At 35.8% G+C, this 18,202-nt stretch overlaps 1 protein-coding gene across 1 annotated transcript in view; it reads right to left on the reverse strand.

The window, feature by feature from the left end:
* The window catches only part of DPYD (dihydropyrimidine dehydrogenase), a 960,132-nt gene that overhangs the window by 917,119 nt on the left and 24,811 nt on the right, over window positions 1–18,202 (reverse strand). Inside the window, exon 2 of the mRNA XM_056139087.1 lies at window positions 1,623–1,733. Within this exon, the coding sequence (XP_055995062.1) occupies window positions 1,623–1,733 (111 nt within the window). The remainder of the gene's footprint in view (window positions 1–1,622; window positions 1,734–18,202) is intronic.

Here is an 18,202-nt window from a genome sequence, read left to right on the forward strand (position 1 = left end):
AGAACTGGAACAAGATAACTGAACTTACTGACATTACTGTGATTAAACGTGTGATCATCTCAAGTCATACTTGTTTTGCTTTTCCCATTCCAAAAAATTTACTGGGTTTACACTGATAGAAAAGTTAAAAAACAAGGGCCAGGAAGATAGAACATAGGTAAGACAATTGCCTTGCACAAGGCAGACCAGAATTCAAATCCAAGTACTATATATGGTCCCCAAGAAGTGCCATATATAGTCCCTGAACACATACCCAGGAATGACCCATGAGCAGAACCAAATGCGACCCAAAAAGTAAATAAATAAATTCATAAATGAATCATTAAAATAAAAATAAAATAAACATAGATACAAATACATAAATATGCTCAATTCCCTTCCTCCAAAATGTCATATGCAATAAAGCACAAAGAATTTCAAATTTTTAATATAAAAATCATATTGGACAATATATACAAAATGTTTGAGAAAGCTAAGATTAAACATGTTAATGCTATTATCTCACTGATTAATTTTGCAAAATTAATTTTGATACATTAAATAAAAAATACTACTCTTCAAATTCAAAGAATTTTATTATTGTTTTGAGGCCATATCTGTCTGGATTCAGGGCTTACTCCTGTATCTCCTCTCAGGGAGCAGCCCTGAGAGGCTCAGGAGACCATATGGGGTGCCAGGGTCGAACTTAAGTCATAAATATGCAATGTAAGTGTCCTGCCCACTGAACTATCTCGTTGGCCACTAAATTTTAAGATTTTTATCTCTTTTTGATCACCAATTAAACATTGGGTCCTATATTATATTCATTCTCCTTGTAAGACCTCAGAGTTCTGCTCTGCAAAAAAAATTATAGGTCTAGTTTAATGGAGAGTTTATCAATTTAGCAATTTAAGAAAAATAGTGTTTCACTCCAACCTGGAAATATTAGATGTTAATACTGGGCATCTTGGGCTGGAGCGGTAGGGGGTAGCATTTGCCCTGCACATGGCCAACCCAGGCTCGATTCCCAGCATCCCATATGGTACCCCGAGCACTGCCAGGAGTAATTCCTGAACATATGAGCCAGGAGTCAACCCTGAGCATTGCCAGGTGTGACCCAAAAAGCAAAAAACAAACAAACAAAAAGAACATTGGGCATCTGAAATGCATATTTTCAAAACATGTATTTTCATAATTTATATATCCCAAATTATTCTTCAATTGAGTTATTTATATAAAAATGTGGAAACTTCTGTACCATCATATCATTACATAAAAATTGTTACGGCAAAAAAAGTATTGAGGTAATCATGATTAGCAACACTGTATATGTTTTTTGAGTAAAGGTTCACAACTCTTCAAATGTTTGTTATCACAACACACCCACTACCTAAGAGCAATTTTACAGATTCTTGAAGAAAAAACAAAAATTGGCATGAAACTAAAGCTAATTTTTAATCATTTAGAATCTGTAAAATATAATACACTTTTAGATTAATTCAAATGTGAATTATTGAAAGTATAAAAAACATACAGCCATGTTATCTGCATCTTTACTCTTTTTATAAGCATATAAAATTTTATCTTAAAATGTGTAAAATGAGATAACTTTCATAATGAAATTTTGCATCAGTGCTACTTACAAAACAGTTCTTATCAGGATTTCTTTTCCAATGTTTCTTGTCCAATTTCTTGGCCGAAGTAGAACGTAAAGTAGCATGAGTTTGTGTTCGAGGGTTTAAAGCCAGGATACTCTAAAGACGGTGAAAATAACATGTAAGTATATGTAAATATATTAGTATTTTTACATATGATTCCCCATATACAATTCACAGAAAGACTTAGGTAGGAGAGAAAACTCCTTGGGAACATGAGAAACATGATTTAATGTGAGCTAAGCAAATTAGGCATATGATCCTAAAATGTGAAGATGGGATTTTAAAGTAGGCAAATTAAAAAATCATAGACTTGGTGATAAACCAAATCTGGTGTGGGAAAATCCTGGTACCAAAAATAAAATTCACATAAAGAAAGAGAGAGAAGAACTAAAATATTTTAAGAAAATAACAAACAAGAAAACTGTTTTCAAATATGACACAGTACACCCAAGAACTATCTAACCTTACATAAATAAATTTATACTGACCATCAAAAATATTTTATAATGTGGTAAAGTGACATGGAACTGAAGCATCTAAAGAACCAACAATCCACCCTATCCCACACACCACACCAGCACAGTGGGACAGAAATGCTGTTAAGTGAGTCCACTCAAGAGTATCCTTAGTTCCCAATTTCCAGTTGAGGCTGCAGCTCTCCCAAGGAACTGACTATACATTAATTTTTATGCAGGGGGAAATTCAAGCCTAAAGACAATGTCAAAGACTGTAAAACTGTTGGGTTTTATTGGTTGGTTTGTCCATTTTCATGTGGTGCTAAAGATCAAATTCAGATCTCATGCATGCAAGGCATACAGGTTGCCTCCGAATCACATCCCTCATCCTACAACATGGATTCAGAAGACACATAAGAGGAGTTTGAAAACTTCAGGAGAGCAACACTAAATAAACTATAAAGTATATTCTTTCCCAGAGAGAATCAAGGACAACTGAGAACAGTTTCCACCTACACACACAAAAACATAAATCAATAAATTCAGTGACTGACATCAAAAATCACCCTGGTTGGGCCAGAGAGGTTGGACATCAACCCTCCATGCAGCCCACTAGGTTCAATTCCTTCACCACATACTTTCTCCTGAGCTCCACCTGAGCACAGAGCCAGGAGTAAACCCTGAATACTGCCTGAGTGTGCCCCAAAAACAATAATTAACTTAAAACCTACCCAGAAAACGGGTTCTACTTTAATAGCATCATAATGTGGAGTAATTTACAGCCTAGGACATTATCAGAAATAACGTGGCCAGCACTAAGTGGAGTCTGAGTTGGATATTGTGCCAACACATATAGATAATCAACAGAGAAAACAGGGGTAGGGAGGAAAAGCGGGGACTTAAAGAGCTTTGATAAACCAACCTTTACCCCAGGATCATTGAGTTCAAGGTTCCACCCTATATAATTATTCTCAGAGGTTCACACTGTGGAGGAAACATACGACCTAAAGTAGTTCCTCAATTCACTAAAGAAACAGGCAAACAATAAGCCTGGAAGAGGAATATTAGTATCCAGAATCAGCACAATGATTTCTAAATTATTCAGTTTTCAATTAAAAAAAAACAGGATTTTGTAACCCATGAATAGAAAAAGGAAATCACAGAAATTTGTTTTCAGAAGTCAAGATGTCAAATTTACAAAAGTATTGAAAAGAGCCATTGCAAATTAGATATGGTCATCACAGCAATTAAATAGAGATTATTCACAGAAAAAGAAATTATAGAAAAAAGAAACCACACATTCTGGAACTTAAACTATAATAACAGAAAATTTGAAATTGCTAGAGGGATTCAATAACAAAAGAGAAAAAGATTTTAGACCTACAGAGATCAAGAGCTATCAAAGAGACAATAAAGAATAAAATAAGAGTAACATCTCAAAGACAAATGGCACATTATCAATAAAAATACTGTGAAGAAATATTTGAAGTAGAAGAAAAGATGAGGAAAATATATAAAAAGAAAAATGGATAAAACCCTATCAAACTTGATTTTTAACACAGAAAAATAAATTAAATTATGCCTCAATTATGCTCAAAAACTGTGAAGAAAGATAAATATATTAGTAAAAACTCTTAAAGTCAACACTTAGGAGAAAAATCTTCTAAGTAGTAAAATGACTCATGAACAAGAGAAGACCAACAAGTTTAACTTCTCAGGAACAAAAGGTGTCAAGGAAGTAGTAGGATAAGATTTTCAAAGTTCTACAAGAAACACTTGCCAATATAGAATCCTTTTCACTTGGCAAAAACATAATAAAAAAATAGAAACGTCTGAACACTATAAACCTGTGTTTCTCGGCCTTTATTTCTAGTGTAACCATTGGGACTGTTTTCTTTTTTGTGGTCCCCTCATACTACCAGTTCACACCCCAGTATCTTGCTGTGCTCCCTCTGCTATTTACACACTTTTCACTTATGGCCCCCAAGAAATATTCTGGGGTCCCGAAAGGAAACTACATGGCCCCAAGTTTAGAAATGCTGTCATAAGCCTCCAATATTGTAAGCTAGCTAGAACTAACAGGCACCTATAGGACAATTCTGCCTCAAAAGCAGAGAATAACTTCTCAAGTAAATAAAATATTCTCCACGATGTTTTTTGTATACCTGATGCTTCTGTAAAGTCTCAATTTTAAGGGATCAAAATTATACAGAGTAGGTCACCAACTATAATCAAATAAAGTTAGATATTAATAACAAAGGAATTTGAGACATTCACAATACATGACTAAAGGAAACATTATGCTGAATAAGTCAGTTGTGAATAAGATATTATTCCATTTACACAAAATATCCAGAATAGGCAATTCTCCAGAAATATAATGTAAATTAGTGGTTTCCAGAGGCAGGGAAAATTGAAAGAGACTGCTAAAGGAGAAATGGGGTTTTTTTCAGTGGTGATAAAAGTCAACTAAGCTGACTGATGATGGCAAACCTCACACCGGAACTTTTACTTTAAAATATTACATTTCAGGACAAAGTTGGCAAAACCCTCCATGATATTGAAACTAATGGTATCTTCAAAGATGTCACGTCACTGGCCAAGCAAGTGAAAACAGAGATAGACAAATGGGACTATCTTAAACTAAGAAGCTTCTGCACCTCAAAGGAAACAATGACCAAAATACAAAGACAGTCTACAGAATGGGAAAGGATATTCACCAAATACATATCTGACAAGGGTTTGATATCAAGGATATACAAAGTACTGGTTGAACTCCACAAGAAGAAAACATCCAACCCCATCAAAAACTGGAGCGACGAAATGAACATAAACTTTCTCAAAGAAGAAATCTGAATGGCAAAAAGGCACATGAGAAAATGCTCCAAATCATTAATCATCAGGGAGATGCAGATCAAAACCACAATGAGATATCATTTCACACCACAGAGACTGGCCCACATCCAAAAGAACAAAAGCAACTTGTACTAGCACAGATGTGGTGAGAAAGGAACCCTCCTTCACTGCTGATGGGAATGCCGACTGGTTCAACCCTTTTGGAAAACAGTATGGACGATTCTCCAAAAATTAGAAATTGAGCTCCCATTTGACCCAGCAATACCACTCCTGGAAATATATCCCAGAGAGGCAAAAATGTATAGCCGAAGTGACATCTGCACTTGTTTGTTCACTGCAGCACTGTTTACAATAGCCAGAATCTGGAAAAAACCTGAGTGCCTGAGAACAGATGACTGGTTAAAGAAACTTTGGTACATTTACACAATGGAGTACTATGTAGCAGTTAGAAAAAATGAAATCATGAAATTTACATACAAGTGGTACCACAGGGAAAGTATCAAGCTAAGAGAAACGAGTCAGAAAGAGAGGGATAGACATAGAAAGATTGCATTCATCTGGGGAACATAAAGTACAAAATAGGAGACTAACACCCCAGTGTGGCCGAGATTAGTACCAGGAAGTTTGCTCCATGGCTTGGAGGCCAGCCACACATGCTAGGGGAAAAGGCAACTCAGATAGAGAAGGGAGCACCAAATAAAGGGTGTTGGGAGAATCCTCCCAGGATGGGGGAAGCATGCTGAAAGTAGACTATAGAGCGAACATTATTGCCACTCAATGTTTCTTTTGCAAACCAAAACACCCAAAAGGAGAGAGAACAAAAGGGAATGCCCTGCCACAAAGGCAGGGTGGGATGGCGGGGAAGGGGATGGGAGGGATTATGGGACCCGCGGTAGTTGAAAATGGGCACTGGTGGAGGGATGGGTATTTGATCATTGTATAAATGAAACCCAAGCACAAAAATTTGTAAGTCTACAACTGTACCTCATGGTGTTTCACTAATAAAAAATAAATAATAATAATAATAAAATATTACATTTCAGGGCTGGAGAGACAGTAAAGAGTTTAAGGAACTTGTCATGAATGTGGATGACCCTGGTTCAATCCCAGAACCACATATGTTCCCCTAAGCACCACCAGGAATGATCTCTGACCACAGAGCCACAAGTAAAGTCCTGATGACTACAGGGTACGGCTCTGAAGCCCACCTTAAATTAAAAAGACACATAAACATTTTTTCAAATTTACATTGTTTATTTAGAAAAAGTCTAAGTAATAGTTAAATAGATATTATGGATTATTAAATTCAATGTAAAGGTCATTGTTAGTAATTTTTATATATGACAAACATAATATTTCTTTAATCTATCAACTTAGATGTCTGTGTCTACTGGAAAACAAACACCATAAAGGAATTTCTAAATGATCTATTTCTTATGAAGAAATAATTACATAGCAAACCAACAACAGAAGCAACATTAGAAAATATGTCATCCAATTTTCACTTGCTGTAAAAATTTAAAAGTATTTTCTTATAAATGAATCCATATTTTGTCAAGCTATTCGATCATTAACTAATACTAGATTTCACACATTAATTAAAACCTTTTTTAAAATGAAGGTGGCATCTTCTAATTGTCGTTATTGTGGCCAAAATTTAGAGTAATAAATAATACAATCTGGATAACCTGCAAGAATTATGGCTGCATTTTATTTTTTCCTTCCACAAACCATATTGTGATAAATGATTATGTTTATCTATGCCGGCATAGTAATGCAACTTTTGAGAATAAACATTCTGAATGCAATTTATTGGCTGCTTATCACAGTAACTTTTCTTTTACATAGCATAAGTAGAAAGTATAACACAACATGAAATATTGGGTTAACCTTTTGAAAAAAGGCAGTGAGTAGAATTCAATGGATCTTGGGTAAAAATAAATTGGATTGCAGAGAACAGTTACCAAGGATTTGACTTAATAATATCCCAAATGAAAAGTGATATAAAATAAAAAATACAGGACATGAGTGGTTGAGAGCTGTTAAAAACAATTTTCAAAAGCAAGACTTTTCAAAACTAAAAGTCAATATCATCAATAACTAAGCAGCTGGCAGAATAATACAGGAGGGTTCTAAATTGCATTCTTCCCAAGAAATGACCAAAGCCAGGTCCTGACGGGGTCATAGGGGTCCTCTCTGGATAAATTGAGCAGTTTGAGAGGCCTGTTAACTCTTTCAGATACAGGGTGTATTACTTATCCAGGAAGATTTTCTCTCATGCAGAGAAATTGACCTTTGGCTTTCCCAATCATTTTCAGTTACACAATAAAAATGTCCCGGTTATTCCAGAGGCAGAAAAATATAATTTGAACACATTTTCGTGTACTAATTTTATTTTGTTTGAGAAATACTGACATATGATCCAGAGTTAAGGATATATGAGATCAAATCGGAATTAACATGTCGCCATTGTACTGTGTGTCACTTTTCTGGGAAATAGTTTAAATGCCATAACATGCAAAATAGATAGAAAGACATTATCTGGGTCTTTCTGTACAAAAGGAATTCAGGTTGACTACACTCACAGTCCCTGAATACACAAATAAGAGTACTAAAGATTAACCCTGAAATATCGAATGCATTGTATTATATAAGAGCATGAGTTCTAACTGCAGAAAACCATTCAGCTTATAAGACCTCTTTCTAAAAATGTGTCTAAAGATTATATCACTTTATTATCAAACATAACGCACCAGCAAGGTTCCTTCATCATCTGCATTTCAAAATATAAATAAGTTCTAAAGAAATAATACTGGGAACTATATTATGATTCTGAACCATTAAATAATACATATACACTGACATGTATATATATTGCCTGAACTTGATAAAATTTGTCTTTTTTAAAAATAAGGTAAAGGTAAAGGTAAAGGCCCTCCCGTTGATCGTCGATTTGCTCGAGCGGGCCCAGTAACGTCTCCATTGGAGACTTTGTTGTTACTGTGTTTGGCATAATCAAATACTCTCGGTAGCTTGCCAGGCTCTCCGAGAGGGGCGGAGGAATCGAACTCGGGTCGGCCATGTTGGCCGCTTGTAAGGCGAATGCCCTACCCGCTGTGCTATCGCTCCAGCCCAGCTCCAGTCTTTTTTTAAAATAGGCCTAAATTTTGTCTTTGATAATTTATCCTGGATCATCTTTGAGCCCTCTCCTATGTTCATTGTATCACTGAAAAGCAAGTACTTAAAGCTTTTCTCACTCTTTCATAATTGATGGAGAGTTGGACTCTTCAGTAGTTATTTGCCTAATAGTTTTATGCCTATAAGTCCCAATTTCAGTGACTTATCCAACTTTTCCCTCTGAATACATTAATTATGGTGCAGGAAGACTTAAGAATATTAGGAATTTACAAACTTAGCCAATTTTGGAAAACCTGAAAACTGGTATAACCAATCTCTCTCTAGACTGGGAGCAAAGAAGAGAATTTCACCTTCAATACACACACACACACACACACACACACACACACACACACACACACACAAAGCCTCTACTGGTCCTCATCTGGGTACTAGAAGTAAGCAAGTCATATATGCACCTCCCAAAACACACTCACTTAGCCAGACAGTCCCATTCCCTACTGTGCTTCCTTGGCTTCTTACAGCCAGTCTGATCCTAGCAAGCCCTGTGACTTGTCTTCAATCTCCTCCTGATTCTGAGGCCTGCGCTTTCTTTTAAGTCCACCATGTCCCAGGGTTACCAGCTCTTGGTGTGGTTTATGTGACTGACATAGCCTGGTGACTGCTGGGTACTAGCAACCTTGACCCCTGATAGTTGTTTAGGTCTTTTTAAACTCACAAATTCACAAAGGCAGTTGCAATCTCAAACCTGCAGGCACTGGGACTAATGGAACACACAGTGATAGCCTATCCGGGTAAAATGTTTGGTCTTTCCCATTTAGCACTCAGGATACTACATGCCACTTTTTCCTGACCTATCAAGGTTCTAGAGAAATCTGTCTGTGATCTTATAAGGGTTCCTTATATGTGAGTATTTTTTTCTTTTCTCTCTGCATTTGGAATTCTCAACCTTTAATTTTTTTTATCACATCCAGCGATGCACAGGGGTCACTCCTGGCTTTGCTCTCAGGAATTACTCCTGGTGGTGCTTGAGGGACCATATGGAATGCTGGGACTCGAACTCAGGTTGGACACATGCAAGGCAAATGCCCTACCGGCTGTGCTATCACTCCAACCCCTCAACCTTTAATTTTTAGTGCTGTAATGGTAATGTGTTAGAGTATAACTATTTGAGTTTGCTTATAATTCTGGAAGTTTACGAATCTGAATATCTAACTCCTTTCTTGGCATATGAAGTGCTTGGCTGTTGCATTTTTAATTAAGAATTTGATCTCTTTTCCTCTCTTACCCAATTGGAACCCCAAAGATGAAAATATTCTTCATCTTGACACTGTCCCATATAGTTCTTAATTCTTCAAAATATTTCATATTTATTTTTAAAATGTTAATGATAAACTGATGAACTTTGGGCCTCACTGAAGTCAGCAGCCAAGCAAAAACACCCAGATTCAGAAGGAATCCCTCAAACTTGTCAGAGAATTATTTTATTGTCTGTTTTTGTTTCCTGGCATTTTTGGATGGTTTTTAGTACTATTTTCAATTGTTTGTTTTGGATGGCTTGTACTACTTTATCTTCAAGCTCACTATTTCATTTTTGGCTTTCTCCATTCTGCTTACAGAGCTCATCTATTGAGTTTTTTCATTTCAGATACTTTATTCTCAGCTTTATGATTTCTGTGGGGTGTTTCTCATATTTTGTCTCATACTTTGTCTTTATTAAATTTCACTCCCATTTATCACCGCTGGAGGAAAGCCGCTTTGATGCCTACTTCAGGAAGCTTGAATGGCTCTGTCATGTAAGGAGTTATTTCTTGGCTATAACCTTAATCCATCAGTGTGGGTGAGATTTCTCCTCCCCACTACGCCTGATGCTCTCTTCCGACCTGGGTTGGGTCTAAGGGCCTGAGCAGTGAACAGGAATTCAGTCATAGGGGCTGGCGCTGGCCTGTGGCTCTGAATTCACCAAGCATGCCTGCCTTGCAATTGGGACTTTTAGTCACAAACGTCTAACTCCTGCTTTGACAAACGAGTTCAAATAGTCCCAGTGCCTGCAGGTTTGAGACTGAAACTGCCTTTGTGAATTTGTGAGTTTAGAAAGACCTGAACAACTATCAGGGGTCAAGGTTGCTAGTACCCAGCAGTCACCAGGCTACGTCGGTCACATAAACCACACCAAGAGCTGGTAACCCTGGGCCATGGTGGACTTAAAAGAAAGCGCAGGCCTCAGAATCAGGAGGAGATTGAAGACAAGTCACAGGGCTTGTTAGGATCAGACTGGCTGTGAGAAGCCAAGGAAGCACAGTAGGGAATGGGACTGTCTGGCTAAGTGAGTGTGTTTTGGGAGGTGCATATATGGCTTGCTTACTTCTAGTACCCAGATGAGGACCAGTAGAGGCTGGGTCTACTTTCCTGGTAGACCAGGTGAGCTAAGAGCCTGCTTTACTCTCAGGTCTATTACTATGGAAAGTGATACCTAATATAACAGGTACCAGTGCTACTAGCAGCAAAAAATGGAAAAGGTTGCTCTAACATTGCCTGCCAGTTACTCCAGTACGTACATCTTTACACCCTATAGTTTCTTATCAACAGTTGCAATATTATAGGTATAGAATTACAGAATTGTTATGTGCAAAACTTTGTTTCTCCCCGGGGCAATGTTCTATTCTTCAGAAATTTCTTCCTAACTGCACTTTCTTGCTCCACTGGTGCAAGGGGCTGGGGGTTCGGTAATTTGAAGACAGTCCTTTCTTGGTGAGGTTGTCTCTGTCTTCAACCCATCTGGCTGTCCTTTGGTCCCTCACTGGTAATTCTCTGTTCCTCATGGCTTGAGCTGAGTTTCTATTTTGATTAATCCAAGTGTGATTAGAGATTTGCCGTCATCATAGAAAACATAAACATAATATCTAATTTGAAATTCTGGCCCTATCCCTTCCATCATACCCTGTATTTTAATACACCTCTAGATTATTTGCAGTGTCTAATAGAATGTAAATTCAAAATTATTGTTACCTGGTATTATTTAGAGAATAAGAAAGGTTCATACAGGTCAGTATGGACAAATCTACCATAAGCCTAAAATTTGTAGTTGGTTGAATGCAGAGTTGGTCGAACCTTCCAATGCAGAACTCATCAATACTAAGAGACAAGAATAACAATTTAGGTATAATTTGTGGGGAGGAGACAAAAAGACATAACTCTTGGTTCTCAAGGGCTACACCGGGAGCAGTGGGTCGGGAACCAAGATCAGAATCAGGCATTCTGTATGTATGTTTGTAGCATGAACTAAAAACCATTGAGATATTCTGCAACCCTTGGATACTATTCTTTCATATATACAATCATATGTGACTCACAGATCTTTAACCTTAATATGTTTAGGTTAATTTGTATTTCACCTCCTTCCTAAGAAAGAGGAATCAGACTAAAGTGATTTATAATTTTTTTTTTCAAAATTAACAACTGAACATGAAGGAACCCCTTGTAATGTAGTCAGACTGTCTAGGCTGTATGATCCCTCACTATTGGAAAAAATAGCTAATAAAATTAAATTTTTTACATCACAGAACTTCCCTGATCAACAGGTGAAAGTCTGCTGTAACAATTTTTGTCTGGAATTGCAAAGTCAAGTATGACTCTCCTTCAATTTTTAGAATAAAACCATTCACCAGATATCTAAGTGCTCTGAATCTGGAAAAGTTTTATTACTGTCTTTCAAGGAGCACTGAAAATTCAAAAGCAGGACTCATAACTTCTACATCTAACACTAACATCACAATTATAAATATAGAACAGCAGAAGCCAAAGGTGAGAAATAAATCTTCATGAATAAATCAGTATGGCTGCTAAATACAATATCATAGACTGAGTTAAACAGCAGACATTTCCTTCTCATAGCTTCAGTGACTATGAATTCCAAAGAAAGGTGCTGTGCTACTGATTGTGTAGTGTGAGACCATCTCTGATGCACCCCTAATGCAAAGAGCTATGTCCTCACACTGTCATGTCTCTTCATATAAAGGCACTAATCTACCATGAGGGTCCCAAGCTTTTGATATCATCTAAACCCAGTAACTTTCAAAGATCCAATCTCGCAGTACCATCACATCAAGATCACAGTTTCAATGTGTGAATTTTGAAGAACAAAAATATTTAGTTCATAACAGTTGTGAAAAAGAATTCTAATTTTCTGGGAACCATGTAAATGTTAACATTTGGCATTCATTCAAAATAAAGATTTACAATCTTACTTGGTCTGCTAAATATTTTCTGAAAAATATTTTACCCTGTACTCCCCTGGAAATGTACTTTCCTGAATTGAATAAAATAGCCTCCCAATTGTACCCTAGGCTACTGTTTCTGTTCTGGATCATTTCAGACCTACAACATCACCTAGGCACATTATTTCCCCATTTGGGGAAATAATGATTTAAAAAAAAATTCAAACTTTACTGCTAATGGTGTAAAACTGAGCGATACTTTTACTTTATTAAAAAGAAACAAGAATAACAAAATAACTTATCATAGTCACTAACATTTTAAAAATAGAAATATTCTCAATAAAATTACAATAATAGTTGCTTATATATCTTCTTTTATATTTGAGGCCCTTTCAATAGACAAGCATAAATTTATTCTATCCTAAGTGCTGTCTTCATTTCTTAAAGGAATCAAATATACTTTAAAATAATACCTAATTATAAAATGAGAGACCAATACAGTTCTTATTTCAAATTTTCACTACTTTAATTATATTTAATATAATATTGCAGATAATACCTTTACCTTTACTTGTATTATGTATTGAAATAAAACCTGACCTTTGGATTAAGATGACTACTTATTAACATGAGTTGAATTTATGTATAATTCTACGTAAAGAAAATAAAATTATGAAGAGAACTAATGATATATATTACCTCTCTAAAAATTCACCAGTTACCTAAGTAATTAAGAAAATTTTTATTATAGAATGTATGCCTTATTTATTAAAAAAAAATTAAAATTATTCTACAATTTATGCTTTATTCATTCAAAAAAGTCATTTTATCTAAAATTTTACTTTATAGAAACTGACCTCAAAGTGAAATTGGTCTTAGAGAGCTTTACTATATATATATATGTGTATATATATATAAAGTCATAATATTTTTTAACCTTCAACCCTCTAACTTTTGTGTATAAATTTATGTTAACTCACAAAAGAGTTGTGTTCACAAAGTCAAGGGTCATTTTAAACATATATCACAGCAGTAAAGCAATACTTTCCAATAAACAGAAAATCTGGAAAATAATACTTGAAGTGACAGAAGAAAGCAGGACCTAGGCTCAATTTAGACAAATAATCCCATGAAAAAATGGAAGAAGCACTAACCAGAAACTTTTCCAAAAATGAAACACTGATGACTAACAGGCACATGAAAAATTGTTCGTCATCATCAATTATCAGGAAATGCAAATCAAAGTGAGAATAAGCTATTAGATAAAACCAGTGGGAATGACTCAAATCAAAAAATAAATAAAATGTAACACATGAAGAAATAGTAACAGGAAAAGAGAGAAAAAGAAACTATCATTTATTGTTGTTGGAATGGAAGCACATTCAACTTCTATGGAAAATAAAACTGAGAATTCTCAACAAATTAAAAATATCACTATAGTATTACCTATAGATTCCACTTCTAGGTATCTATCCCAAGAAAACAAGAATTCAGAAAAGATATATGCAACATATGTTCATTGTAGGGCTATTTTTGAGACAAGATTTAGAAACAATCCAAGTTTCCAACAAAAGATAAATGGTTAAAAAAGGTACAGTAAGATACAAAAAGAATGAAAAGATGAAGTCTTGCTTTCTGCTACAATGTGGATAGTACTATAGGAGATTATGTTAAACAAAAAAGATCCAGAAAAAGAGAGAAAAATGATGATCCACCAGATGCACCAAATGATCTCACTCCTTGGTTGTAAGCAAAGCAAGGGCATATATAATGGCCAATAAAAACACTTAAACACCAAGGACAGGACTGTAGGTATTTAATAGACAGAGGGAAGGAGAAGAAAATGGTCCAATGGACTGCAGTGAAGGAATATTGGCATTTTGATGGTGTGTATGACAACCCTAAGGCATTTAATTTAAGGCATTTATTAATTAATTAATTTAATACTCTTGTAAACCAATGTTTTTTCAATAATTTTAATACATTACTTTTAAGTTAAAAATGCATTAAGCAAATAGCCAGTTTCATAAATTGCAATAAATAAAATATTAACACTTGCTATTCACATATACGGTTAACTGCTTTCAGAAACCATATACAGGATAAAAAGTGATGTGTATCATAAATAAAAATGTAAATGACAAAACTGACCTATAACTTTTTAGACCCTATTAATATTAATTATTGATGAAAGCATCATAATATGCTTTTTCTTTTAAGGGAGATCAAAGTGGTGGTAAAGAGAACATGGTACATTGGGAAAGTGAAATATTGGATCATTTTTATTAAAGTTCTATAAGCTTTAATTTAGTTCTCAACTCTTCATGAATTATATGTGGTAATCAATGACTCTAATTTTTCCTTCTACACATTAAAGCATGTGCTTTAATTTCCTTGATATCATAGCATTAAGACTCCTCTTTGGAGCCAGGGTGTGGTGTGGGTCAACTCTCTCACTCTCTCACTGTCTCCCTCTGTCTCTCTCTGTCTCTCTCTTTCTCTCTCTCTCTCTCTCTCTCTCTCTCTGTTTCTCTCTCCCCGACCCCACCCTGCTAAGATCTGCCTCTTCCTGTATGTTAAACTATAATCAAGAACTTCTAGAGTAAAGACTCTTGTGGAAACCCCATATAGAGTCAAAAAAATAAATGCAGATATTGTGAAAAATTTATTTGAAATACATTATTTCTTCATGATTTAGTCTTAGTAAATGTTGATTGCTATACCTATTTTACATATGTGAGGATCCATCTGTGGGGACATACATACACAAAAAAAAGTTCTCAGGAAAAAAATATAAAAAAGTGAAAAAAAAGAATTCCTGATCAAGAGAATCTACTGTCACTGTCAGTGCCTTGGTACATCTAATAACTCTCCTACAATTTGATCAGTAAAATCTACAAAGTCAAAAACATATCTTATATCTACTCTCTTAAAAGCAGAGTAACACTACCGTAGTGAATGCACACACCAAAAAACAAAAACAAAAAAAAACATCCTTTACAAAAGGTTCCAAAAGGCAGCAAGAAACTTCTACTAAAAACTGGAAAAATTTAATGCCAGAAACACAATTGTTTCTTCTTGATGTTCATTTTATTGCAGGGGACAAGTACAACACCATTCAGTACTTGTCAGCAGTTAAATGGCTTTAATGCATTTAATCTTTAACTACTCCCAAATAGCAGGTCAGTCACTTAAGGTTTAATCATGAAACCAACCCACAACAGATACCCTTTGGACTGAACTTTGCAATCTGTGGCAATATGATGTTAGCAACAAGTTCTGACAAGTTAAATGATTTACCTCTTGCTCTCTGAGCTGAAAATGTTCTAGGGTGAAATCTCATGATTTTATTTCACAACTGTCAAGTCATAAAAGACAATCCCAACCTCAAACAGAAAACACTCACCACTGGAGAAAACCAACTCAAAATATACAAAAATACTTTGTTTATGCATGTGCATGAGCAATGCACATCTGAAGAGAGAGAGATTGGGAATGACTAGACTGTAAGCACATTTATAGTTTTTAACTTGAAATACAGTAGGTAATTCATGTATCTAGTCTTGATTTATGTACATACAGTTGACATCTAATATGTGATTGAGGAGTAGCGGGCACTCCTGGTGTACAACTATTGATGGGCATGGTATTGGAATTATGTACATGAAAAACCATTATCAATACTATTGTAAACTACATCAGTTTTCAATCAATAGAAACTTTTTTTGGTGGCAACACCCAGAGGTGAGCAGGTCTTACCCCTGACTCTGTGCTCAGGGATCAATCCTGGGGATCTTGGGGTATATGGGGTACCGGGGACGGAACCCAGGTTGGCTGTGTCCTATCTGCTGGACTTGAAACCTAACCTTTTTAAACAAAAAACTAAGCAATACTTTTTAACTCTGCACATTAACCTGATGTTGACTGGAAATCTTACACAATCACATGCCACATATTTTATAAAATTTCAAAATTTCATTACGTATACTATATAGTTGTGGGAGGGAACTACCCCATAGTGCTTAGGAGCCTCCAGGGATATACCCAGAGGTGGTCTGGGGAGCATGCAGTCCTGGGGGTTGAACTAAGGGCCTTTCCTTGCCAAATAAGCATTCCAGGCCTTTGGACTATCTCCTTAGCCCTATATCCTTACACTAAGCTAATCCACAGAAAGTAACATGTTACATTCTTTTATAAGTAAATCTTCATAGTACGCTGATAGCTGCAGAAACAGCTGAGAGGAATAGTGTGCATTCTCTATATAAAGAAGGTCTGGTTCAAATCGGCACCCTGCACAGTCCCCCTAAAAACACAGGGGGAAACTTCTGAGCAACGAAGCAAGAGCAGGTTCCAAGCACTCCTTTACTTGATCTGGCACAAAAACAAACAAAAATCATGTATAAAAATATATGTATATATGTATATACACATATAGAGACAGTATCGTTACAAAAAACATTTAGAGGATAAAAATCAAATCTATATATGAAATAAGGAAAATTATATTAGAACGGTACAGTTTTGTATATTAAATCTTTGTAAATCATATACCTCAAGTTGATAGCCACCAAGTTTCAACCACCATTCTCCTGTTAATTATTGTTTTATCTTTATCTTTTTAGGCGGGTCTGAGGTCACACGTCTCTGGTCAGAGCTTACTTCTTGCTCTGTGCTCAGGGATCACTTTTAGTAGTCCTCAGGTTTGAACATGGGTTGGCTGTGCCAGAAGTGAGTTATATCCTTGAACTTTCTCCCCAGTTCCCAGTATCATGTATTCTTAATGCTTCCGTTTGAGTGCCATCAATAAAATGGTCACTATTTTTTTCCTTTTTTTTATTAGTGAAACACCATGAGGTACAGTTGTAGATTTACAAATTCTTGTGCCTGGGTTTCAGTTATACAATGATCAAATACCCATCCCTCCACCAGTGCCCATTATCCACCACCACGGATCCCAGTATCCCTCCCACCCCACCTCCCTCCATCCCACTCTGCCTCTGTGGCAGGGCATTTCCTTTTGTTCTCTCTCTCCTTTTGGGTGTTGTCTGCAAAAGAGGCATTGAGTGGCAATCATGTTCAGTCCATCATCTACTTTCCACATGCATCTCCCCTCCTGGGAGGATCCTCCAAACACTCTTGATTTGGTGCTCCCTTCTCTATCTGAGCTGCCCTTTCCCCTAGAATGCCCGGCTGGCCTCTAAGCCATGGAGTAATCCTCCTGGTACTGATCTCTGCTATTCTTGGGTATTAATCTCCTATTTTGTTACTTTATATCCCCCAGATGAATGCAATCTTTCTATGTCTATCCCTCTCTTTCTGATTCATTTCACTTAGCATTATACTTTCCATGTATTACCATTTGTATGTAAATTTCATGACTTCATCTTTTCTAACAGCTACAAATACTCCATTGTGTATATGTACCAAAGTTTCTTTAACCAGTTATCTGTTCTCGTGGTCACTATTTTTAAATAGGTTAAAATAATAGAAAATATGCAATATATTATATGATAATTTTTGTTAATATATTGTAACAAGCATGACCCAGCAATTCCAATTTAGGGGGACAAATATCTCAATTTCAAATAACCTCAATTAATTTTTAATTTATTAAAAATAACTTATTTAAATTTCATTAAAAATGTAGTTAAATTTTATATTAAAATAGCACAGTAGCACTGTCTTCCCGGTGTTCATCGATTTGCTCAAGCAGACACCAGTAGAATCTCACAACAAATTGTGAAACTTGTTGTTACTGTTTTTGGCATACTGAGTACATCATGGGGAGCTTGCCAGGCTTTGCCAATATTAAAATAACCTAAACCAAAACATAAAGCATCGGTGCCTCTTATTAATCTTCAGTCATAATTAAATTAATTGATTACCATCGAAGACTGCT

Source organism: Sorex fumeus, unplaced genomic scaffold (assembly GCF_029834395.1).
Source record: "Sorex fumeus unplaced genomic scaffold, SorFum_2.1 ptg000131l, whole genome shotgun sequence".
Taxonomy (NCBI): Eukaryota; Metazoa; Chordata; class Mammalia; order Eulipotyphla; family Soricidae; genus Sorex; species Sorex fumeus.